Source organism: Diabrotica virgifera, chromosome 1 (assembly GCF_917563875.1).
Source record: "Diabrotica virgifera virgifera chromosome 1, PGI_DIABVI_V3a".
Taxonomy (NCBI): Eukaryota; Metazoa; Arthropoda; class Insecta; order Coleoptera; family Chrysomelidae; genus Diabrotica; species Diabrotica virgifera.
The window spans coordinates 203,398,376-203,425,828 of NC_065443.1; the positions used below are offsets into that span (position 1 = coordinate 203,398,376).

The 27,453-nt window shown below is 33.9% G+C and overlaps 1 protein-coding gene across 1 annotated transcript in view; it reads left to right on the forward strand.

Annotated features, from left to right (window-relative positions):
* The window catches only part of LOC114331927 (trypsin-1), a 92,102-nt gene extending 65,688 nt beyond the window's left edge, over window positions 1-26,414 (forward strand). Inside the window, exons 3-5 of the mRNA XM_028281619.2 lie at window positions 2,904-2,974; window positions 11,795-11,920; window positions 23,848-26,414. Of these exons, the coding sequence (XP_028137420.1) occupies window positions 2,904-2,974; window positions 11,795-11,920; window positions 23,848-24,110 (460 nt within the window). The 3' untranslated portion in view covers window positions 24,111-26,414. The remainder of the gene's footprint in view (window positions 1-2,903; window positions 2,975-11,794; window positions 11,921-23,847) is intronic.
* Window positions 26,415-27,453: the final 1,039 nt, after the last annotated feature.

The window sequence follows — 27,453 nt, forward strand, 5'->3', positions numbered from 1 at the left end:
ATCTAACAAAAAAACTATATAAATTATTTCTGTAGGTTATATAAAAACAAAGAGATTTGTTCCTTCATAAATCTTCTAGTTAAAATACAAAGAGGGGTATGCTAGGTAAGAAGAGTTTGTTTTTTTGCTGCATGTTCAAATCGGTTTATTCAACTTGAAATAACAGAGAAACTGTCGATTTTAGGTGTATAATGATACTAATAACTTTTGTAGGGCTTGAAAAGACCTTTAAAATGAGCAATACTAAATGTCCATCACACTAAGCGAGATATTCTGCAAAAAACTTGATGACTAATGTATATTAGAAGAAATAAGTATATTTAACCCCTCATCCATCAGAACTTAAATACATCGTTTTCCTTCTATAATGCTTTTTATTATAGTGATATTTCTGTGTTCAAAAAGTTGGACTGGACTAAAATGAACGGTTTTTGAAAAAAATAACATTAAATTATAGAGCGCATTTTTAAATTTTCTTAAAAATCTTCCTTTTCCTCCATGTACGAAAAAAAAACACACAAAAATGTAGGGCTTTTTTAGATATAAATTTATGTTTTATTTTTCATTACTGTATCTCTTATCATTTTCAAGTTACATGGAAAAAAAGGAAGATTTTTAAGAAAATTTAAAAATGCGCTCTATAATTTGATCTTTTTTTTTCAAAAACCATTCATTTTAAACCCGTCTAACTTTTTGAACATAGAAATAACACTATAATATAAAAAACCATGAAATCCTTTATAAAAGGTATATTTGATAAAATCCCTATACAGGGCTACATCATAAAACAAACAGAACTAGTTTTCAATCGGTTGACCGATCATCATCAGTGTTTCCTAAAAAGTGTATAACCTGATAAAATGATCGAACGTTCGAAAGGTTATGCAAAGTATTTAAAATTTTGACTATGATTTTAAAAAGCTATAGGTTATACTCACTTGAATCATACATGCTAACCACCAAAGTAAAAATATTAGGGTAAAAACCCTTTAAAATTAATCCGTCATATGAACATATAAAATTGATGTGACTTTACATATGGATGTACAAAATATCCAAGGTTTCACGCTCGAGGTACCATTGAGCTAAATTTGACTTGTTCACATCATGGCTGTGTAGAAGCAAGTAACTTTGATAGTGGAAATCCTGAATGGTGACATAACAGAAATGACAGTTCCACAGGAAGATAAAATTTCCCTGTTGGTTTTGTGATTGTAAAGTTTGTTAAATTATTAACAATAAAAACAGTCGCTCCCACTATGGTAAATACTCTGTTAGAATGAAAATGAACTTGATGTAAAAGTTAGAATATTTTTGTAATGAAAGTGATAAGCAAGCCACATTACGCGTTGGAACGAAAACTTAATAAACGTTATCAAGCCCTCTTATGTGAACATCTAGGGCTTAGAAAAGCAATTTTATGTTGATATCAAGTTATCGATATTATTCGAATGGTTGGAAGTTGCCGTAGTATGTGGAAGTACCATAAAAGATCACAAGTGTTGAGACACAGATGTAGAAATGTCTCAAAATCAGGGAGGGATGTATAAGATAGGCTCAGATTTATTCGACCATTTTCCAAGGTCCCTGCAGGCTACCCAATCAGAACTCTAAGGGTTCGACAAATAGACCATCATATGATGTAGTCAACCATAGGAGAGAGGGTTGAGTGTTAGAGATTTATGAGATAATAATGGAAATGTGACATGAACGGGACCCAGAAAGAGTAGTGAGACTGTTAAATTTGGTTATAATGTGAATAGATGGGGTGAAAATAGTCATAGAAAATATGGATGAAAGTTTAGAGATGGAGATGTATGTGGGTGATGATAGCAGATGTTAGTTTGTATGTGTATCATTGGATAGATGATAATGGTTGCATTGAAAACGATGCATTTATATATTGGTGGATGGGGGTTAAAATTACTTCTCATTTTTTCTTAAAATACATTAGTTATCAATTTTATTTGCAGCATATTTCGCTTAGTTTTAATGTAATAAACCTCTAACATAGCTCATTTTAAAGTTATTTTCAAGCACTACAAGAAGTATTAGTAGCATTATACACCTAAAGTTGACCGTTTCTCTGTTATTTCAAGTTGAATAGACCAATTTGAGAATGTACCAAAAAACAAACTATTTTCACCTAATATTCCCCTTTTTGTATTGTAACTAGAAGACTTATGAAGTCAAGTGTCTCTTTGTTTTTTTTTATAACCTAAAAAAATGTTTAATATAGTTTTTTATTTAGATGCATAGTTTTTAAGGTATTCGCAAAAAACCGTTCGAAAGGTAAACATGAAACATGTTTCAATGAAAATGGCCAATTTTCAACCACGAATATCTCAAAAAGTATTGAGTATTCAAAAAAATTATAGAACAGTTTTTGCTTAGAATTAGGTTCTCAAGCGAATTCTGTGGTAATTTTAACCAAAAATTTTTCCACCCCTAAGGTGGGTTGGAAACCACCCCCAAGATAAAAGCACACATCGGCATAGGGTAGACTTTGAATTAGGAGATAAGTAAAGGCTAGGCCCAAAATTTCATTAAAATCCATGCAGTAGGATAGAATTCGGAGGTAATATCGTAAACGGCGAAAGTCACTAAAAAATGGAAGACAAGAGAGAAAATTATACAGACAGTAATTGAAAGTAATGTAGGGGAGAACCTTAAATTAGAATATCTTGTAATTTTTTAAATTGTAGAAATACATTTTGTATTTAGAGAAATATCATCTCTAAAGCCCTAACCGTTGGTGAAATGTTTACGTTAAAGTCCCGCGGTGGGATGCCTGGCGAGGTAATGGCGAGCATCCTGGAAAGATGCAAGGCTACCCTATATTTCTACGCTACATACATAGATTATTTTTATTCCATATATAATTTTCGATACATTTGTTTTAGTAATGGTCATAACGATATTGCTCTAATAAAAGTAACAGAGGCTTTCCAATTTAATGACGTTGTTCAGCCAGTTAAGGTTGATATGAACCGTCAATTAATTTGTTTCTGATCCTAGAGATGGCTCTACTGTAGCATGCCATTGTGGTAACATTTTCAACTTAATTGTAGATTTCTACATGATGACTCAGTAATATGTAGAAACCTGAACACTTTTTTATCGTTACACCCATCGGCTCAATTGGCTATGATGCCAAATTGTTTAAACAGTAATTTTATCAACGCCTAATAACAATGTTAATAGCAAGAAACATTTAGTCCATGTTGTGAGGCCGCTCCCGTCTGAAAGAAAATTATGTTTCGGTTTCTTTGCGGAAGGAAATCTGAGGGCGAAATTTTTGGCCAGAAATTGGAAAGAAAGGTATCTTGTCATTTTTCTCAAAAGTTGATAGTTTTCGAGTTAGGGGCGATTTAAAATCTGAAAAATGCGATAATACGCATTTTCGAAGCTTAAAAGCTCATTAATATATCGCACATCCCATTCAATACCGATACAACTGCGGTTTTCTTCTTCTACAAAATAGATATTTTAAGACAAGTAATTGAATATTAGAATATTAGTAATTCAATAGCACACGAATGGATATCTTTTTTGAAAAACAAGCAATATTTAACCATTATAAATATTTGTAAGATATGGCGGTATTGCATTATATTTTTAAATAACTCATCAACCATAACTGCTACGATTATACAGATTAACAATGAAAACCAGACAAAGTTATAAATGGTAGTTTACTAGATAAATTTATCTAATAATTATAATTATTGTATATTATAAATCACAACAAAGTGAAATTAACTCAACAAATTGAAATAAAATGATTGATGTACATTTGCAATAAGATTTTTTTTTGCATAATTCCAGTAAATGCTCTTTTGTTTTCTCTCCTACAGTAGGAGGCTTTTCGTAGGCTGGTTTTGAGTTATATTGCTCTAAAATATTATTATTATCAGAAAAACGACGAGTAGAAAGGTCAATAGTTTTATAGGTTGTATAGTCAAAGTTAACTTTGTAAAAAGATTTTGTAGGAAAACACTTTTCTACTTTAAGAATTTGTATATTATTCCATATTACTTTCTCGTTATCCGAATTTTTGGTGAATTTTTGCCCAAAAATTTTTGAAAGGTACTTGGAGTCAAAAAGTCTTCAGCGTCCATTTCATTCCCTTTATAGGGCCTACCGTTTTTCTTTTTGCAGCACTTATTAGAGGTGGCCACTGACATGAATTGAGTTAAACTGTGTTTTTGCTTTCTCGATTACTGCATGCATCGAATCACCCTCATTTTGGGTATGACAAACAGTAAAAAATTTGTGAGTAATGTTATTTATTTCAGCATGCGTAACTGCATATAAGTACATAAGTACCACCAAAACCGCCTTATTCTTATTCTTGCCAACGCAGTTGTCGGAATAAAAAATAATATCTTTTCCTGCAGGTAAAGTAGATAGATAGCTAGAGAGGCATGTTGCAATTTAATTTGCTCCTCGCATAGCAATGGCCTCGTGCCAAAAACAGCAGGAACTGTTTGCGATGCTACTTCGAAAATCGTAAAATTAAAGCAATTGAGACAGGACTTATAAAAAAATGTAGAAATATCTCCGCAATGTGTAGGTAATACTGCTTGCAAATCGAAGCAAGCTACTATGAGTTTATTATTTTTTATGTAGGATTTGTAATATTTTTTGCTTTTTCTTCTCGGCTTCTTTCTTTACTACGACTGTGACGTGTGTATTGTTCTTGGCCTTTTTATTTTTCTTCTTGATTGCATTGTTTATACACCTCATAAGTTGCGCAGTGATCTTTCGTCGGTTTAAAAAAAGAAATATTACATTCTGTGTTAAAAAATGTTTCATATGTACATCTTTTAACAGATTTGATGGCAACTGCTTTTCTTCTCGTTACTCTTTGTAGTATCTATACATCTAAGCTAAGGTTAATGATCCATCAAGGAATTCTCTACGAGTTTGAGCTCTTAAATAGTGAGACTCTACGCGCTCAAAGCTATTTATGTGTTTTCTTACGGTTTCCTTAAGTTTCTCGTTTATAGTTGTGCGTTTTGATGATTTCCTCTATTATCTTTCTGAACGATGTTATACTCTTTTGACTTAGCCCAACTTGTTCGAATAAATCGATCTCCAATATTAAGGGTATTCATAAAAATATTTTGCATGCTCTTCTCCTTAATTTGTTTATAGTTAAATAAAAACATAAATTGTTTGTCCTATTACTTCCTTCTACAACTCTCCCATACTTCGGAATATTGTGCAAACGTTTCTGTAAAATACCCCTAGCACTCGCAACATGTGGCGGTATTACATTAAAACATATTATATTCTACGTGCAATATCCATACATGATACATAGGTCTGGATCCCGCGTATGAAAAAAAAGTTGATTAATAGCAAGCTGAAAATTTGTTAATAGCTTAAGGGTGTCTAGTCGAATAAACTTTGATATATGGGAACACTGAAACAGGGGCAGTTTTAATTGTGGAACAGGTTAAAAATTTGGAACGGTCACAGCACGAAAACGGCACATTTATTTTGTCCGACAGAACAGACTTAAACTCTCCTAACGGAGATTAAACTCTCATGAAAAAATCAGACTGCTATTTATTACCTGTCATAATTCCTGTCATTTGACATATTCTACATGTTCCACTCATTAAAACGCCCATTTGGTGATAAATAGCAGTCTGATTTTTGCATGAGAGTTTAATCTCTGTTCGAAGAGTTTAAGTCTGTTCTGTCGGACAAAATAAATGTGCCGTTTTCGTGCTGTGACCGTTCCAAATTTTTAACCTGTTCCACAATTAAAACTGCCCCTGTTCCAGTGTTCACACATATCAAAGTTTATTCGACTAGACACCCTTAAGCTATTAACAAATTTTCAGCTTGCTATTATTCAACTTTTTTTTCATACGCGGGATCCAGACCTAACAGTTAAGGCGCTACAAACTACGTTTTTGAAGTTACGTCACTAATGTTCTCAGCAAGCGACGTGTATTCTCGAAAACTGTTAACTTCTCAGAAAAATGAGAAGATATCTTTTTTGTTTAGAAGAAGCCAAAAAACCTAAAGAGTTACAGTGCAAAATAGGAGATTGTTGAAATAGACCCTGCTGCATTGGAATTAAAATCGGATCGACGCGCATAATTAACAATTAAAAAACAACGGTCTAAATTGAAGTTAGACCCGATTACTACTCAGAATTTCAAAAATGAATGTTTAAACTTCACTTTAAGGACTTGCCAACCTTAAATATAATAATTTAAATATGAGTTTTTACGCCTCGAAAATGTCTATCTTCGCATTTTTCATATTTTAGTTCACCTCTAACTCGAAAATTATCAACTTTTGAAAAAAATGACAAGATATTTTTCTTGCTTAGAATGACCAAAAAACAAGAAAAAATATTTTCCTGGACAAAAAATGGTAATCTTGTGAATTTGTTTAGAAACATTTTTTTTAACAATTTTTGCCCAAAAATTTCGCTGGCACTCTTCTGATTTATTTAAAGGGGACATTTTTGAATAGGAATCCGCAAAGAAACCAAATCAGAATTTTTTTAGACGGGAGCGGCCTCACAACATAGACTAATTACATATTATGTTTCTCCGTAACTAAATATTCCAGTTAGTAAGGAATTCATCTTATCTCACACTGACACTGAAAGATGGTAATAAAATTTTACGACCTCTTCCATTCACTGTCGACAAATCATCTAAAAGTGTATTACATTGCACAAATTTTGTTTATACACATAAACCTTTTAACACGTTGACGGACAGTGCGAATGCCTCAAATGTATAATCAAGTGTTGTGATACTATATGAATTTTGCAAAGTAGAATAGGGAAATTGCTAAATTTGTTTTAGCGCTTATAGATTATGGAAACAATATGTTTTTTGTAAACATGTGGACGACGGCCATGGATGTATCATATTTTATATGCATCTGTAGATGTAATAACAGGATTTTGATTTTAAATTCCGCAAAATATGTTTAAGCAAGGCGAAAACCTCGCGTTTTTTTTGGGAAAAATATTCCCATGAGATCTTTTTGCGTAAGCAGTTTCATGAGATACCTCAGAATAAGACAAAAAAGGTTATAATAAAGATATTAAAAATGACTTAACAGAAAAGATACTGAAAACTATTTCACTAACACCAAAACTAGTTCGTCTCTGTCTTGCTAAGAGAACCGTCGATTTATTGCATTTCGATTTAATGTCCATGATTCAGTTCCATAGTAAAGCACACTGTGTACATAACATTTAATTAGCCTTATTTTGAGGGCCAATATCAGATCTTTGCTGCATAAAATCTTTTTCATTTTCACGAAGTTGGCACGTGCTTTTTCAATTCTCTCTCTTATTTCTGCAGTCTAATCGTTATTTTCTGTGATTATCGTTCCCAAGTAAGTATATTTTTTTACTCTCTCAGACTGCTGGCCGCCTACCGTTAATATTTCATTTATATTGTTGTTCTTGCTATTTTTCATAAATTTTGGTTTTTTGAGGTTAAGGGAGAGTCCGTATTCTCCATTACATATATCTTAATATTTTGTTCATTATTCTTTCTAAGTCTTCCAAGTTGTCTGATATTATGACTGTATCGTCGGTATACCTAATGTTATTAATTAAATTTCCATTCACTTTTATGCCGACTGTCTCGTTTACCAAAGCTTCTTGTGTGATTTCTTCAGAATAAGAACTAAACAATAACGGCGACAGTATGTAACCTTGCCTGGCCCCTCTCCTTATCTCCATTTGTTCTGACACTTCTCCAAATTACACATTTGATCGTTGGCTGTAGTATAAATGGTATAGTTTATTACTAAAGTTATTATTATGGTATGGTTTATTACTAACGAGGAAGTTATAAATGCCTTAAATCAAATGAAAAATGGAAAATATAGAGACGACGGAATAACAAAAGAGATGATTAGAGATGGAGGTCAAACTACCTTGGAAGCAGTTAAAATCCTAATGAAGAAGTGCCTCTTTGATATTGCTATTCCAACCACTTGGCAAAATGCGCAGCTACTTCTACTACAAAATAAAGGAGGCAAACACAAACTCGAAAATTACAGACCAATAAGTCTGTTACCACATCCGTACAAACTGCTTACCACAATAATGACCAACAGACTATCAGATAAATTCGATAGTTACCAGCCTGTTGAACAAGCGGGATATCGCAAAGGTTATAGTACCGTAGAACACCTACTCCTACAGACAATAAGGACATTTCTCGAAAAGTGTAACGAATACAATAACCCTCTTCATTCAGCATTTGTTGATTACAATAGGGCATTCGATTCCATAGAACTCTGGGCCGTATTAGACGGAATGAATAACGCAAGGATTGATTCCAGATATAGAATATAGAATTATTTACTATTGAATTAGAAGATGCCTTATGTCTTAGAAGAAAAAGTTAAATTGTCACTTAAATTTTTAAGTCATCTAAGATTTGCCGATGACATAGTGCTCATAAGCAACAATACAGAAGAACTAATCTACATACTAAAGATGCTTAAACAGGAATCTGAGAAGAAAAGCGGTTTAAAAATAAATTTAAATAAAACAAAAGTGATGACAAATCAAAATATCAGAATCGACTTAGATGGAAGTCAGATCGAAAGTGTCGAAGAGTCACACGATCAAGCTAGGCAAACAGAATCAAACGGCAGAAATAACTAGAAGAATCCGAATTACTTGGGCAGCAGTTGCAAGACTCAGTGATGTGTTGAAAAACAAAAAGATACCAATAAACCTAGAAAAAAGGGTATTCAACAGTTGTATTCTACCAGTTATGACTGATGGAGTGGATACCGTGACACTTACAGGGTTATCAGCCAATAGATTAAGAACACAGAGGGCCATCGAACGAGCTATGTTAGGAGTATCTCTGAGAGAACATATTTGAAATGGGACGTACGAAACAGGACGAAGGTGGAATATGTAACTGGAAGAATTGCGCAAATGAAATGGAACTGGATAGGACACGTGGCACGGCAAAACAACGAAAGGTGGACGAGAACATTGTACATTGGAGACCACGCGAGCATAGTAGTAGCAGAGGAAGACCACAAAAACGATGGTTAGATGACTTCAAAGCAAAAGTGGGGAGAAACTGGTACCAAAGAGCACAAAACAGAGAAGAGTGGAAAACTCATGGGAGGCCTTTGTCCAGGAGTGGATGCAAACAGGCTAAAGAAGAAGTTATTGTTTTCTTTAGGGACATTCACTTAACAAGCTACATGTTTTTATGGATTTGGCTGTCTCTAGAGGTGTATATTCTCGGGCTGAATACCGATAACCTTTTTCCAAGCACACAAACAATCCACATTGCTTTACTATATTTTTTGTTTTTGTTCTGTTAGTGTATCTTTGGTTGCCTATATAGATGTCATATAGGTGAACAAGGATTAGGATTAAGTTAGGTTAGGTCTGATCCGGGGAACCGGTACCGGGACAAGCGATGTAAGATGATCAAACTAAATAAAGATATCTTAATCAAGAGTACTTAATAGTCATTATTAAAGAACCCAACTAAACATGGTGGCAGCGGTGTTGAGTGCAGCACGTATATTTTAAGTATAAAACTATATTACCCATTAACCACTAGCACATGCCAAGAGTAGCAAAGCAAGGTTAAGGGGCAAGAAAATATTCTGCATTGTGGTCAATTGTGGTTGAAATCATACCCGACATAAAGTAACACTGAAAATGTCTACTAATACTACTCCTGATGCAAATACTCAAGGTATAGTAAGTCCAGCACCATTGAATGTTAACCCTCCGGATAAATTCAATTTTTTGGCCCCAGCAATTTGGCCTGCATGGAGGAAGAGGCTGGAACGCTACATGTCGGTATGAGGGCAGCTCCAAAAGACAGAAAAACAAAAAATAGATATCCTAGTGTACCTTATGGGAGAAGAATCCGAAGATATTTTGATACAATTTCAAAAAATTCCAGATACTTACGAGGAAGTTCTAAATGTTTTTGACAAATATTTTATCCCTAGACGTAATATTATATATGAACGTTTCAAATTCAATTCTACAGTACAAAAACCAGGTGAAACCATTGCCTTATTTATTACTAGCCTACATACCTTAGCAGAACATTGTAATTATGGGCAACTGAAGGAGGAATTGATCCGAGACCGTATCGTAGTAGGCATGCTGGACACAAAAACATCAGAAAGGTTACAGCTAAAAGAAACAGTTTTGATAGCAATTTCTGGCTTTTCTTCGTGTCTTATCAGATAAAACAATTGTTCCAGATATCGTTATCGCGTTTCCTTTTTTACTTCTTTATCGATGATTATTCTGCCGCGCCGTTTTCATTTTCTAATATTCTATACTCTTTCTCTTTCTGCTCTCAAAGAAACTGTTTATTAGATTTTTTTCTTTCTCATCTAATTTATACCGATCCAGATTAGCTCCATATAACAGTTCTAGTTCTACTTGCATCAGACTAATCAATACGTTTATTTAACATATTATTAAGTGTCAACACATTTTTTCTTTTGTCTTCGCTAATATTTATTTATTTCTGTTGTTTTTGTACATAGAAGAAATCAATATAGATGTAAGATTTTTAAAATTGATTGTTATTATTTCTTTTGTATTGATCCTTTTTTTATTTTTAATATGAAGGTGAAAATATTTTTTAACCTATCCTGAATTAATTTCAAAAGTGGTTATTTATTTAGGTACTCTTACTCCATATCTATTTAAATATCGTCCAATTGGTTTCCTTTAAATTTAGCTCACCACAAATGCAAAAAGTAATGAACAATGAAAATTTTAAAGATAAAATAATGATTTCAATTAAAATCTTTAATAAACATAAGTGCGACAAAAGAGAAACACCATGGATGGTAGTTATTAGAAAAACTATTTGACAAAAGTAGACTATTTATGCTCCAATTCAAAATATAGTCAAATACAAAGCTTCAGAGATACATGAAAAAATACAAATAAAAAAGACAACTTTATGTTACTTAAAAACATTAAAAAGCCAACTCGGGTTTAATCGAGACAAAAAGTACCGGCCCTAAATATATCAAAATCTAATACGGCCAAGGGGACTGACAATATTTCAAGAAAAGTAGTTAAATGAATTTCAGAAGGTCACGTTGATGCGTTATAAATAGACGTTATAGTAGTATATATATCTGTATTATATTACCTACTAACTATAATACAATAACACGTTTTGTTGTACAAAGTAATTGATATGGCAACGCTGCTAGGATAAAGTTCTGTTTGACGCGATTCTAGCAGAAGGTACTGCTATCTATCGAACATAAATATTACCGATGTTGTAGATGGAGTCACTTCATGGCGGCACAAATTCACAGCGGCAATTCAAGATATAATTCTTGTTTAACGAGATTTTTCATATGTTTAGAAAAAAATATTCAACATTTTATTGCAAATATTTTCCACTCTTACAGTTTTATATATGTTGTTATTAAAATTTTGTCCGATTTCTTGCCGGTAGATTTATTATAAGCCAAAACATATTATTTTTTCCTATTATGGCAAAACTGTAAGATCAAAAATTTTCAAAAAATTCATAAGTATTTCTTAGGATTATATCTTTATGCTGTAAGAAAATTAACAAAATTGTATGTTTGGTTTTCCCGCTTTATACTTGGAAAAAAAGAGTATTTTTGAGTTTTTTCGAAAACGAAAACATGAAGTTCGCTCAAAATTTGTCAAAATACTTCTAGTAATCACATACACCTTCTCAAATTTTTTCAAAATTTTTGAACTTCAAATTTTTTTTTGGGGGGGTTCAGATCAACCTTAAACTTCCTGAAACTGGAGCACAGGGAAGTGGTAATGCCGATATCGTTGGATATTCGTATAATCTTTTCCATAACTACCATCATCTTGTGTACAGACCAGCATTGCCAATTATAGGAATTGATAGTAAGTATCATAAAATTAGAGATACTATTTTTAATTAATATATCATAAATAATAAATATATAATTAATATAATTAGGAGTAAACAGTAGCGCGTCATCAATATTTTTGTTTTTCGAAAGTTCTGCGAACTTTCATCAGTGAGGCAACAGTGCGTCGGTAATTCGACACTGACAGTGACATTATACACTGTGATTATACTATCAAAAACAATAATTTTTATACTCATAGGCGTGCTAAATGTTGCCGAGTTAGTCACGTTCGATTTCTTCTTATAGAAAATCGATTTTTAGTAGATCCAATGTGACACAAAATCTAGGCATGGGATAAAAAAGTCTATTTGAAGAAAGTGTATTTTTTGTTCTTAATGGCGGTACAGGCTCCTTTTTGCAATATTTTATTTAGTTATAGAGTAATTTCCACCTACTAACATGTTTCTCAAATTGGGTGCTGTGCCGCCATTCTTTATTATATTACGAATATGTGTGCCAAATATCTCGAAAAAATATTCAAAATTACAGCCGCAATCTTGGACCACGTTTCTCGCGCTACTGTTGCCACTTAATAGTTAATAGTTGATAATGTTACAGAAATATTTTTTTTATGTAGTCACATTTTGGAATATTTAATCTCTTCAAATGACCGTTTAGAGCTACGATTAGGATGTTTTCATTTATTTTGTTATAAATCCATTCATTCCTTTTGGTGTACAATTTACAATTTCACTACAGACTTATAAATCTACTCCACTCTTTCATATTGATTGTCATTACTTTTGCTTCTGACCATGTGTTCCGTCTGTTAAAAAAAATAAGTGCAGTACATATAAGTTATAGTGTAGGAACAGCAGTGTATGCACAAGGTTAGAGGACGTTGGCCGGGAAGCATATACTGTTTCAGCAATTTCAGCATTATTGTATTTCATAATTTGTTATCATGTTAGTTGTAAATGTTTCATTTTTAATTCAGTTTAGAATCTGTTCTCCGACATTAAAGACGTATTTTTGTAGATTATTTGTAATAAATCTTTTTTAAAAACCTATACACGGAGTGTTCGAAGTTAATTGGCGCAGTCATTAGGATTGATTTAACGGGTTTAACGGATATAAATCCCGGTTCGTGTTAACGATTTAATAATCAGTCGAACAAATAAATAACCGGCACCGCGAATATAGACTCTTGGTTGGGTGAATTGAGTAGCCTGACCTGAAGAATAGTGACGGGAAAGTTCAAGTGAATATTGAAGTTCCTGTGAAGGTCTTGTTCCTGCCGTTTCATCGTGGACTCGAGCATAGATGAGCTGGAAGCTATTCTTACTGTAAGTACCTTTATTTATGTCGTATAGAGAGAAACAAATTTTGATTAATTCAGATAGTTCTGATTTAGATTCTGACTCAAACAATACTAATGTATTATTTAAAAATCAAGAAAATACTTCTAATCTTTTTCCAAAAATTACTTTATCAAAACCCAAATTAACTATGGCTTTACCGGCTGTACCTCAACTCAAAAAAGAATATCTGGAAATGATCCCAGATTTTCATGGAGATGTCGCATTACTTCCTTGTCAAAACTACATAGTCACTAAATTTTATAATGTAGCCGATCTAACCGATTTTCAAAATGAATATCTGACTTCTAGCATTTTAGCAAAAATTAAAGGCGAAGCCGCCATAAATATTTCATCATGTAGTATAAAAACTTGGGAAAATTTAAAAGATGCTCTATTAAACACTTATGCAGATAAAAGACACGTTTATACACTTAGTATAGAAATTACACACCTTAAACAAGGCAATGAATCGCCTTTCGAATTTTTCCAAAAAATACAGCATCTCTTAAATCTACAAATATCTTTGTTGCAAACTCGTTCTAACCGTAACGAACAAGAGATACTTGGTAGCTACTTTAGAAGTCTGGCTTTAAGAGTATTATTACGAGGTCTGAAAAAACCCTTAGGAACTTTTATGCGTACTAAAAACCCTAATGATATGAACACAGCTTTAAATGTTCTCACGAATGATTTCCAGATCTATATGGGACAAAATAATTCTCCCGAAAATCAAAACCCCTCATCATCAAATAATTTTTCAAATAAAAACAAATCAAACTCATCTAATTATGTTCCACCAAATAATTTCAACTTCCAAAATAATAATTACCAAAGGAATAATAATTATTCCCAATTCCCAAAAACTCAGTATCAAAACACACAAACCCGAAATTTTAATAATAATCAAAATCAACCTAACACTAGCAGAACTAGTAACGTTTTTAGACCTAATCAAAACCAAAATCTTCCAAACCCAACTCCGATGTTTCTACAAATAATACCTTCAGACCGAACCAAAATTATCAAAATCGATACAAACCTCGTAGTCAAAATCAAAATTATTTTGCTATGCAACCACAAAATATAATTCAAGACGAATTACATAATATTGACGAAATAAATAATTCCGAAGATAAAAATGTATACCAAGAAGATAATGATAATTTTTTAGAGGAAATTGCCTCGGACCAAGTAGAATAGAATTATTAAATTTAACCAATAAAAAAAGTGAACTACCGTATATAAATTTTCCTGAAAATAATCTGAAAGTTTTAATTGATACCGGTAGTACTAAGTCTTTTGTTGTTCCAAATGTAGCAGAAAAATATTTTAAAAATGCCATTTTTCGGAAACCTTTTCAAGTTTCAACCGCTTTAGGCAGGAGCCAACAAAATTTTTGTACTGTGATTCCTACTTCTAAAATATTCCAAACCAAAAATCCTATGAAATTAAATTATTGCATATTTAAATTTCATGACTGCTTTGATTGTTTATTAGGATTAAACAATCTTAAGAAACTTAATGCTAAAATAGATTTAATAAATAATGTTCTAATAACAAAAAATAGTAAAATAAGTATTCTTTATCATAATATTAACGAGGACAGCATGAATTGTATAGTAGTGCCTCCTCGTACGGAGCAAATAATTTCCGTAGGCATAAAAAATGTCAATAATGGCGATGTAATAATCCCGTATACCAAAATTGGGAACGTAGAAATCCCACAATGTTTAACAAAAGTTAAAAATAATAAAGCCATTTGCAGTATTTTGAACTCTTCTGAGAATGCATGTAAAGTTACTTTCACTTCACCCATCGAAGCTGAAAGCTTCTCAGAAAACTATTATAGCACAGCTTACCCTAATCTAAATAATATATACGCAGAAAAATTTAAAAAGTTCGCACTGAACACATGAATATCGAAGAACGGGAAGCTATATTAAAACTTATCAAAGAATTTTCAGATATATTTCATGTAACTGGCAACATGCTTTCTTTTACTAGTAAAGTAAAACATAATGTTAAAACAGTTAACGATATACCTATTTATTCGAAGTCCTATAGATATCCTGAAATCTATAGAAAAGAGGTACAAAACCAGATTCAAAGTATGCTGGATCAAAATATTATTCGTCATTCTGACTCAGCGTAATCAAGCCCGATCTGGGTCGTTCCCAAAAAATTGGACAATTCCCAAGTACCTAAATATAGAATCGTAGTTGACTACCGAAAATTAAACGAAATCACTTTAGGAGATCGATATCCCCTACCTAATATTTCCGATTTACTTGACAAACTAGGCCGTTGTCAGTATTTCACAACTTTAGATCTTGCTTCGGGATTTCATCAAATAGAAATGGCCGAAGAAGATATACCCAAAACTGCGTTCAATACAGAAAACGGTCACTACGAATTTCTCAGAATGCTCTTTGGATTGCGTAACGCACCGGCGACTTTCCAAAAAGTTATGGACAATATACTTCGAGGAATACAAAATGAAAAGTGTCTTGTGTACCTGGACGACATTATAGTGTTTAGTACCAGTCTCCAAGAACACCTTACAAATTTAAAAGAAGTTTTTAAGAGATTAAGAGAGTCAAATTTTAAAATTCAAATTGATAAATCAGAATTTTTAAGAAAAGAGGTTGCTTATCTGGGACATATCATTACACCAGATGGCGTAAAACCCAATCCAGACAAAATTAAAGCTATCGTAAACTTTCCTACTCCAAAAAATACCAAACAACTAAAAGGTTTCTTAGGATTATTGGGATATTATAGAAAATTTATAAAAGATTTCTCAAAATTAACTAAACCTTTAACTTCTCGTCTCAAAAAAGATGCAATTATAAACGTAAACGATTCAGATTATTCCCAGTATTTTGAAATGTGTAAAAATCTTCTTGTTAATGATCAAATACTACAGTACCCTGATTTTTCTAAACTCTTCAACTTAACCACAGATGCAAGCAACTTTGCACTAGGGGCTGTATTGAGCCAAGGAAAAATCGGATCTGAACAATTGAGAAGGAACTACTTGCGATTGTTTGGGCAGTGAAATATTTCCGCCCTTATCTTTTTGGTCGTAAGTTTACAATTGTAACTGACCACAAGCCATTACAATGGCTATTTTCTTTAAAGGACCCTAACTCAAAGTTAGTTAGATGGCGCCTCAAATTGGAAGAATATGACTACAATGTCGTATACAAAAAAGGTGCGTTAAACACTAATAGTGATTTTCTATCCAGAATAGAATTAAATGTAAATGAGACAAATGAAACACAACCAAATACCGAAGAAGAAATGGATTATATAATGAATTTTGACGAAGAACTACTTAATACCCCAAATAATGACGTAGAAAACGAATCACTTATAGTTGAATGCGAAGAAGCAGATGACCCAGATGACGAAGGTAACACAATACACACCAGTCAAGAAAATCCAATTATCGGCATTCCTATCGCAGAATGTGCCGTAAATGTAGGAAAAAATCAAATAATCATTTCCGAAGTAAACTTCGAACCAGCAATACCCAATATTATCATATTATTTAATAATAAGCGAAGAATTCTGGTACAATTTTCGAAAAACAATTTCGAAAAGGATGTCATAAAATTCGTCAAAGATTACACTGTCCCAAAATTAAAATATCATTTATATTTTGAGGATCCCATATACGAAAAATTTAGCGTAGTCGTCCAAAAATTCTTTAAAAATTCCCAAATATCCTTCATTAACTGTACAAAGAAACTTATTGACCTTCCTCTCAATGAAATAAAAGAATTAATCCAAAACTATCACGAAGGAAAACAAAACCATAGAGGATTAGATGAGACCGAGTCGCGCATAAAAAACATATATTACTGGCCCAATCAAAGAGCTTCGATTCAAACTTACATAAACGAGTGCTATGCGAAATCTGTCAATTAACTAAATACGATAGAAACCCAATCAAACCATTTTTCAATATTACCCCCACAGCAGTCAAACCCTTCCAAATATTACATCTCGATACAATCACACTAGAAAACACTAAATTTCTAACCGTAATCGATTCATTTTCCAAATATGCCCAACTCTACAAATTAAAATCCACCCAAGGAATAGAAGTTGTAAACGACCTAATAAAGTATTTCTCTCATCATAATCTCTCTCCTGTCGTTTCCCCATTACTGAGGATCGTGATTTCCTCCAATATTCCTAACAATGTTTCTCCATTGGTCTCTATCTTCAGCTGCTCTAAGAGCTGCGCAGAATGAGTTTCCAGCTGAATGCTTTATTTGGTCAGACCATCTAGTTGGTGATCGTCCTCTTGATCTTCTCCCCGGAACGTTTCCAGAAACAATTAATCTCTCCAAACTGTCGTCACCTCTGCGAACTACGTGACCAAAGAATTGCAGAATTCGTTGCAGACATACCGTGGACAGCCTTTTTTTAATATTGAGTTGGTTTAGAATGGAAACGTTTGTCCTATGAGCTGTCCAAGGTATGCGCAGCATTCTTCTCCAGCACCACATCTCAAAGGCATCAATTTTTTGGCGCTCGCATGCGCGAAGAGTCCAAGTCTCTGCTCCGTATAGAAATATTGAGAATACAAGGGCATTCACCAGTCTCATCTTGATATTTTGAGAGATAGATCTGTCTTTCCAAACTTTAGTTAGGCGACTCATCGCATTTTTTGCCATACCAATACGTCTCCGAACTTCTGCTTCACAGTTACCATCGTTAGTTATACTAGACCCGAGATAGACAAAGGTGTTTACTATCTGGTATTCCTGTAATATGTTAGTCAGTTGAATAGTGTCAAATCTGTCGACCACCATTATTTTTGTCTTAGCTTTATTGATTTTCAGACCAACTCTATTGCTTTCGTACTCAACTCTTCGCAGAAGATCAAACATTTCTTGCTCATTTGCTGCTATAAGTGTAGTGTCATCAGCAAATCTTAAATTGGAGATTTTCTTACCAGCTACTGTTACTCCACCGGCCCATCCTTCTAAAACCATCCTCATGACATGTTCACCATAAATGTTAAATAAGTCAGGTGACAACACGCATCCTTGTCTAATACCTCTCTCGGTCTTGAATTGGTTTGAGAACTTCTGATCTAGTCGTACTGTCGCTATATTAGACTGGTATAGATTTTTAATAAGTGTCACCAGGTGCATTGGTGCGCCCATTTCTATTAAAATTGACCACAGATTTATCCAGCTTACACAATCAAATGCCTTTTGGTAGTCAACGAAGCATATAATCATAGGTACTTGAAATTCTCTAGACTTTTCAATGAGTTGTCTCAGGTTCAGGATTTGTTCCCTTGTACCTTTACCCTTTACAAACCCCGCTTGTTCCTGAGGTATTTGGTAATGTAGATAGGTTTTTAATCTGTTTTTGATGATATGCAACAATATTTTACTAGCATGTGTTATTAGTGACAGTGTGCGGTAGTTTTCACATCTGGTAGTAGTTCCTTTTTTGTGTAGTGGGATATAAATTGAGGTACACCAATCAGATGGCCATTTTCCTGAATTCCAAACAGCGACACAGATAGAATGGATGATATGTAATCCTTTGTCACCTAGTAACTGTAGTATTTCACATGGTATTTAATCAATGCCTGGGGACCTCATAATACACCCGAACAAATAATTTCGGATAATGGTACCGAACTTAAAAATTCTCTAGTTCAAGAACTTCTTGCTGTTCATAAAATCAAAATCCATTTTATAACCTCACAACACCCAGAATCCAATGGAATTGCCGAAAGATTCCATAGTACAATTATCGAACATATTAGATTATTTAATGCGACGATTTTAAAAACGAACCAATAGAACAAAAAGTCAATTATGCCCTATTGGTTTATAATAGTAGTATACACTCAGCGACTAAATTTAAACCCTATGAAATAATAAATGGTCATTTAGAGAATACTTCTATTTTCGACTTAGATCTGGAAAAACAACTTAATAATAATTATATAATCAACCAGTCGATCAGATAGCTCAGTGCGACTAGCGGCTGACCCGCACTTCACTTCGCCGTGAGGTACGAGAGTTCAAGCCCAGCCCAGGCCATCGGAAAACAAAAAGGCTAACGCGTCAGTATAAAATTCTAAATATGAATCTGGCGCTTAGACCTGAATATGCGGGCATCTGATCGACCTATGAGGGAGCAGTACGGCAAGGGATAAGGGCTTGCGGCTCGGTGAAACTCCCCCATAGATCCCTACCGAAGGGCGTTGACGCCTAAGAACGGTGTATATACATATAATCAACCATAAAGAAAAAATGAAGTTACTGTATTCAGAAATAAATAAAAATTTACAAGCAAATAAAGAAAAATTAATTGGAAAAGCAAATTTAAATCGTGAAGAAGTACCTGAAATAATTCCTTCCAAAATATTTGTGCGTAACAAACAAATTAAAGGAAAAACAAAAAACAAATATCAAAAGGAGGAAATAAAAAGCATTAATCGCGGAAGAAAGACAGCCAAAATCGTTACTCGACACAAAAATACAACTGAAGATATACACTTATCTAATATTAAACGACCTAAACAAAAACCTTATAATTTTATTACAGGTGCATCGCAGTCGGGCATGCAGCCGTCAACATAAAGGATATTAGCAACAATATCGGCATTCTACCCATTAACCTAGGACCTACCAAATTACAAAAAGCAAGTCATACTTTTATCCACTTTTATGATCTTAATCCATTATTAAACGAATACAAAAATCTATAATCAAGTATATTCAAATGGGAAATAAGCCACAATTTTACCTAAAAATGATTTTATTAACGTTTCGACGCCCAAGTCGGAACGTTAATAAAATCATTTTTAGGTAAAATTGTGGCTTATTTCCCATTTGAATATACTTAATTATAAAAATGCCACAAGAAAATAGCTTCAGAACAACACAAAAATCTAAGTATTGAGTACGACCATCTCAAAACTAATATTTCAAATGATACTTTCTTTAGGTCAGAAACTGAAAATTTTATTAATTTAATTCAGTATGTTAAGAATAGTACAGATGATAAGTTAGATAATTTTAATATTCATTCTACTAGTACATATAAGGAAAAGAAGAGGGTTAATAAATGGTCTTGGATCAACAGTTAAAACCATTACTGGTAACTTAGATTCAGATGACGGAGAAAGGATAAATCTAATGTTGGAACATTTAAAGAAAAACCAAATTAATTTACAAAATCAACTTCAAATGCAATACTCTGTAAGCCACGAAATTATCAAAAATTTTAATCAGACTGTAGTCGACATTCAAAATAACGAACTAAATCTTATTAAGTCTAAAATACTAGAAATCAAAAATATCATTAACTTTCAAGGAAATCTTGAAAATGTTGTCTATTTGAAAGATTTGTTTAATGAAATGCTAATTATCTTTAATTCAATACAATGTTTTAGAAAATATCGAAAACTCCCTCACGTTCTGTAAGCTCAAAACCTTACACCCAAGCATCATAAAATCCCGAGACTTATCAGAAATAAGAAAAATCTCTTCCCATTACCAATCTCAACTTCCGTTTGAAGTTAATATGAAAACATATTAAATTTTGAATCTTTATTAGAAGTTAACTGTAAAATAGACAAAAATAAAATAACCTATTTTCTTTCTATACCCATTGATTTTGAATTAGAATTTGAACTCTATTATTTATTACCTATTCCCACAGAGCATGAATCAGAATTCTCAGCAATAATACCAAACACAAAATTTTTGCTGAAATCCAAAAATATAATAAAACCTCTCAACGACATATGTACTAAAGGTAAAATATTCCAATGCCCTCGTCACCTTCAAAACAATAATAAATTTAAATGTGAAGAACAAATAATAACCAATGGAAATTCTTCTGAATGCCAATATATCCGAGTCGAAATTTCAAAAAATCATATTGAAATCATCCCAGAAGTAAATCAATTTTTAGCTATATTTCCTTCACCAGAAAAATTAACTATAAATTGTCCACAAGGAACAGAGATTAAAACGTTAACCGGAATATATCTTATTGAAAATTCTAATTGCAAAATAATATTTAGAAACCAAGAATTGGTCTTTTTAGAAAAAACTTATGGACCACTGATAATAAACCAACCAAAATTTCGATTTAATCCCATCAAAATTTTACCAATGAAAATTGACCTGAAGTCACTAGAACAGGGGTTCCCAAACTTTTTTGTACCACGCCCCCTTTTGTTGAAATGAAAGCTTCTCGCGCCCCCCCCCCCTTTAAAATAAATTGTATGAGCCTAAATAGGAACAAAACAAAAACAAATAAGTATTAGCTTGAAAACAAAACATTTATTTATTCTGCCATAAGATACAACAATATCAGTTTCCATTAAATACAAAAATTATTAATAAAAGAAAAATAGATTAGGTTGGTTAGTGCGATGGATATGCTTGCATTTTATTTACTAGTATGCTTATTGGTGGCTGAATTTTAGTAAGTGCACAGTACAAGTCACTACCAACATCATGTTTATTCCGATACTTTGTTTTAATTGCCACGGGTGTTGAAAATCGCACAAATATAGTTACTTGAAAAAGGCAAATATAAATGAAGAGCTTCCCGTGATACACTAAGATACACTTTGAAATATTTGAACCAAAATGAAGGTTTGTCAATTATAACAAAGTATTTGGCAGAGGAATCATGCAAAAAATAATTTGGATTTATTTGCAAAGCATCTTCTTGAAGCGAGAGGGAGTCTATGTTGACATGAAATGGATCAGTTGACATTCTGTAAATAAAATTGTCACGTGTTTGGGAAGTATTTCTGGAACTCTTCAATTAGGCACTCCAAATGGTTTGATATTTGGATTTTCAAACTTGATCCTTCATAAATGTCCTTGAAGAGTGTTTCTTCTGAGATTGGCTCTACTTTAGAGAAATTTGAATAATTTCAGGGGTTTGCTGATATTTTACGCCTCCAAAGTTGAGTAACTAAGCCTCAATCACAATGAGTAACTACTATATTTGAGTCTCCACCCTGCTGTTTTAGGTTAAGGCTGTTCAACGAGTCAAAGATGTCTGACAAATAAGCCAATATTACTTGGGTACAATGTTTTTTGAAGGCCATGTTTAGCTCATTTTGCTTTTGATGTTCCAAGGTGATTACTTCATCTCAAAGGTCAAATAATCTTGCCAACATGTTTCCTTTTGAGAGTCGTCATCGTACTTCTGTATGAAGTAACAGTGTTTTGTGATCACTTTCTAAATCTTCACAAAGAGTTTTAAACAGTCGAGTATTCAACGCACTGTTTTTTAATGTAGTACTTTAATACACAACTTTAAGACAGCCATAAGTTCATTTGGAAGGGTTTTTGCTGCCAAGGCTTGTCGATGTATAAAACAGTGTATCCCAATCACATCAGCATTTTTCTCTATTACTAATTGTAAATAGCCTGAGCGAAAACCAAGCATTGAAGGTGCGCCATCTGTACATAAACTGATCAGTTTTTGCCAAGAGAGTTCATGTTTGTCAAAAAACTCTCACACTGCTTTCATAACATTAATAGCTTTTGTTGTGGTCTCCAGTCTCCAACTCTGTAGAAAAGAGTAGCTCGTCTTTCATTCTTTTGTTTTGAATATACCGAACATAAACAATTAACTGATAACATTGTGATATGTCAGTACTCAATACTCTCGTCTAGTTGAATAGCAAAAAATGGCGATTATTTTACTGCATCAACTATCTAATTTGTATGTCTTCGGTCATATCATCAATGCGACAACAGTGTTGTCGAAAAGAGGTATTTGAAGCGGTTAATTTTTAATTTTAGAAAAATAACTAAATTTAATTTAATGTTCAACTTCTTTCGCGCCCCCCCCCCTGATATGTCCTCACGCCCCCCAGGGGGGGCGCGCCCCCCAGTTTGGGAACCCCTGCACTAGAACTTAAAGAAATTCATACCAATGGACCATTTCCTATCATAACGGAAACTCCACAATTCCACACTCCAAGCGTATGGACTATTCTATTGTATATTTGTATTATCGTATCTTTATTTTATTTTATTTACAAACGAAGACAACAAAGAAAAACAAAGTCAACATTGGTACAAGGAGAAAATAAAACTCAGCTACCTGACGGAGCCTCATTCTAACGGGGGAGGAGTTATAGTGTAGGAACAGCAGTGTATACACAAGGTTAGAGGACGTTGGCCAGGAAGCATATTATACTGTTTCAGCAATTTCAGCATTATTGTATTTCATAATTTGTTATCATGTTAGTTGTAAATGTTTCATTTTTAATTCAGTTTAGAATCTGTTCTCCGACATTAAAGACGTATTTTTGTAGATTATTTGTAATAAATCTTTTTTAAAAACTTATACACGGAGTGTTCGAAATTAATTTATATAATTATTCGGCTTTTTTCTTTGTCATTGTCTCGAGTCCACACTTGTCGACTAAAAGTTTTGAAGCTCTGGGATTCAATATCCTCATATCATTTTTCACGATAGGCTTTCTAAATAGAGGAACTTAACATGATCTTGCGCTTCTGCTTTCAAACGAAAACTATAATGTATATTTGACTAATAAAAATATTTTTTACAGGATGCAACGAGTTAATTAAAATTTTTGAAGATTCTATGTATCACCAGCTCTATGCTGACAAAGACAGCAATATCTGTGTTCTCGACTATGCCTACGGTAACAATTGCAATGGAGATTTAGGAGAACCCTTATACCAAAATGGTACTCTTCTTGGACTTGCCAGCTTTTGGGTCATGCCTTGTTTCGAACATGGAGCTCCAGATGTTTTTACCAATGTAGCTTATTTTGTTGAGTGGATCAACCAAGTCAGTGATAAAAGATAATTCAATATAAATTATTATAATTAGATATTATTATAATAATATAATGATTATAATATTATTATTAACTATTTTCAATGGCAAATAAGCCACAATTTTACCAAAAAAATGATTTTATTAACGTTTCGAAGCCCAAATCGGGTTTCGTTGTCAAAATACAAAATACTACTATATTTTGTAATTTGACAACGAAACCCGATTTGGGCTTCGAAACGTACTTACTTACTTACTAGCCAACGCCCACCCTTGGCATGTTAGCCATTTGGCGGCGCGCTGACCAGTATAGACGAGCCGTTTCTCGTAGGCGATCTTCATCCTCCTCGGGTGGGTCTGTTATCAGGGCTGGGCACTCTGGGAGGTGAGCAGCATCCATCTGGGGCTGATTACATAGTGGACAGTTGTCATTTTCACGGACGCCGATGCGATGTAGATGGGAGGCCAGGTAGTCATGCCCCGTAGTTGTTCTGAACGCGGCTACACTGATGGGTCTCGGCAAGTTGTGAGGGATTGGTGACTCTATTAGGTGGGCCCAAGATTTTTAAGCACCGGCTTGTATTTGCTGGTCTTTTATCTTCGCTTTGATTCCTCTTTTAATGGTGGACTTTGCTGATGTGTACGATTGGAAGCTAGGGGGCTGTGGAAGAGTAGTGCCTTCTTTTGCAAGTTCATCCGCCGCTTCATTCCCTTCAACACCGACATGACTAGGGATCCATTGTAAAGTAATCAGCCACCCTTTTTCCAGCAAGTTCGATAGTTGGACGCGGCAAGATATTGTTTGGGCACAGTCGGTATATCGATTTGTCGACAGGGCGAGGATTGCGGCTTGGCAGTCGATGAAGAAGGCAACTTTTTGGGGGTGTTGGAGATTCTCGAGACTTTTAGCGGCTTCGTGTATAGCAGCAATTTCGCCATCATAGTTGGTGAGAGGGGCACCCACAGCTATGGAGCCTTTGGAGAACGTTGAGACATATCCTGCTCCTGTTCTTCCCGAGTCCGGCATCGAGGAGCCATCGCAGTAGATGTGGAGCCACTCATGCGCTGGGTAATTGGTGTGTATCGTCTCTAGGGCGGCTTTCCTTAGGACAATGTCTGACGATAAGTGCTTCGGGTCGTTATGGTTTTCAAGACGCAATTCTGTGTTTGGTAGACAGCGGGCGAGTGTAGTTTGCGCTGGGAAGGGGGCGGCTTTCGACAGGTCATTGTGGTATTTTTCCATGATTTGATTTGCTACTGTAAGCGGAGTGGTTTGTGTTTTAAGACGTGAGGCTGCTTGTCTATATTCGTCCTATTTTTGTGGAAGTATTCGTCTTTGCCTTTCCCAGAAGGTTAACGCGTGTTGCTCTCTGCGGAATTGTATTGGTTCAATGCCGGTCTGGGCTTCCATTGATGTAATCGGTGTTGATTTTGGAGCACCGGTGATGACGAGAAGGGCAGTGTTCTGGGCGACTTCAAGCTTGGAGGTGGTGTTTGTACTCGCAGTTATTGTAGCTTCACTCCCATATTCTAGTATCGGCCGGACATAGGTTTTGTATGGTGCTACCAAGACATCTTGCGTGGCGCCCCATTTTGTTGCTGTGAGACGTTTGAGCAGTCGACATCTCTTTGTGGCTTTCTCTTCAATGTCGTCGATTTGAGGTTTCCACGTCATTTTCTTATCTATGTACAAACACCCCCAGGTATTTTGTTACATCCTCTCTTTCCAGGTCGACTCCTTTGTATGTCAGCTTGACAGCAGTCTGCTTTGTTGAAAGGGTAAGTACTTGATATACGGTTTTGGTTGTACTGACAGTTAGGCAGTTTTTATCCGCCCATTTTTCTAGATTTTTGAGAGCCTGGTTCATTACTCCCTCGAGCGCTTTCAGACTGCTACTTGATGCCCATATTAGGAGGTCATCGGCATACAGGAGGGCATCAACACCAGGTGTCTTTCTAATCATTGCGAGCACATCGTTTATCATTAGGTTGAACAATTGACAGCTGATGACAGCTCCTTGTGGCAGCCCTTGTCTTTGTAGTCTGAATTTGGAACAATGGTTGTGAAATTTGACTCTCTGATATCTTTCACCGAGAAAAGATTTTATCCAATTGAACAGTTTACCGTCAATTCCAGACTTCGAAACGTTAATAAAATCATTTTTTCGGTAAAATTGTGGCTTATTTCTAATTGAAAATAGTTGATTATAAAAATGCTACAAGGAAATAGCTCTAGAAGAACAATAATATTATTAGATAGTATAAATTTCTATTAAGATTTTACATCATTGTGTTTACTCACTTAAAACAATTAAAGTATAAGTAGATTAGTTTTATTGGATTTTTCTTCTTAACTACATTGTACTAGTTTACAGTATGTCGTAAAAGCACAAATTTTTGGCCTCTAGATTGGTAAACATCAATCATGCATAAATGTATCTCATGTAAGTGTATCCCATATAAATGTATGTAAAAGACCAACAAGGCGCAACGAAATATTTTTCCATCTATGGCAGCGTAAAAAAGTTTCATCTACTCTGATACCTATCTTCTTCTTCTTCTTCTTCTTCTTCTTCTTCTTCTTCTTCTTCTTCTTCTTCTTCTTCTTCTTCTTTTTCTTTTTCTTTTTCTTTTTCTTCTTCTTCTTCTTCTTCTTCTTCTTCTTCTCCTTCTTCAGCCGTTCTGTATCCTGTACCTTGTTTTGTGTATCTCGTCCAAACTATTTACCTTACCTCTAGAAGATATGTTTCGAACTTTAGAATAGGCAAACAAAGGAGTGCCGATAGACGGTGAAAACCTAAACCATCTGAGATTTGCCGATGATGTTACGCTAGTAGCAAAAGACAGAGAAAAATTGCAGGAAATGCTATTGGACCTAAATACCAAATCAAAAGAAATAGGATTAAAAATAAATCAATCAAAAACTAAATATCTACCAACGAATCTCTAGATATGGGCAGTACCTATCTCGGCCCAAGAAACAGGTAGGTCTTTTAAAAATGTCCCAAGTCGGCGCAAAGATTAAAACTGCACGATATAAAATATACCAGCTCGGCTCATGGGATATTATTTGTTACTATCAAATAATTTTACATCTCAATGGAAAAATAACTTTATTAAATATGTAGATATATAATTATACATAACCCAGTAAAAATAAAAACTAATTATAAACTAATAATGACTACATGAGCAGTGGCCTAGCAGATACCCAAACATTCAATATGTCTCAAACATCTAACCATTTATTTATCCTATGTATCAGTAGCGAATTCGATTCCACGGAAAACATTTCCAACCAAGAGAAACTGTTTCTTAAATTCGGAAAGAATCCAAATTTCCAAGATAAAATTACTATTATACCTACTAATCT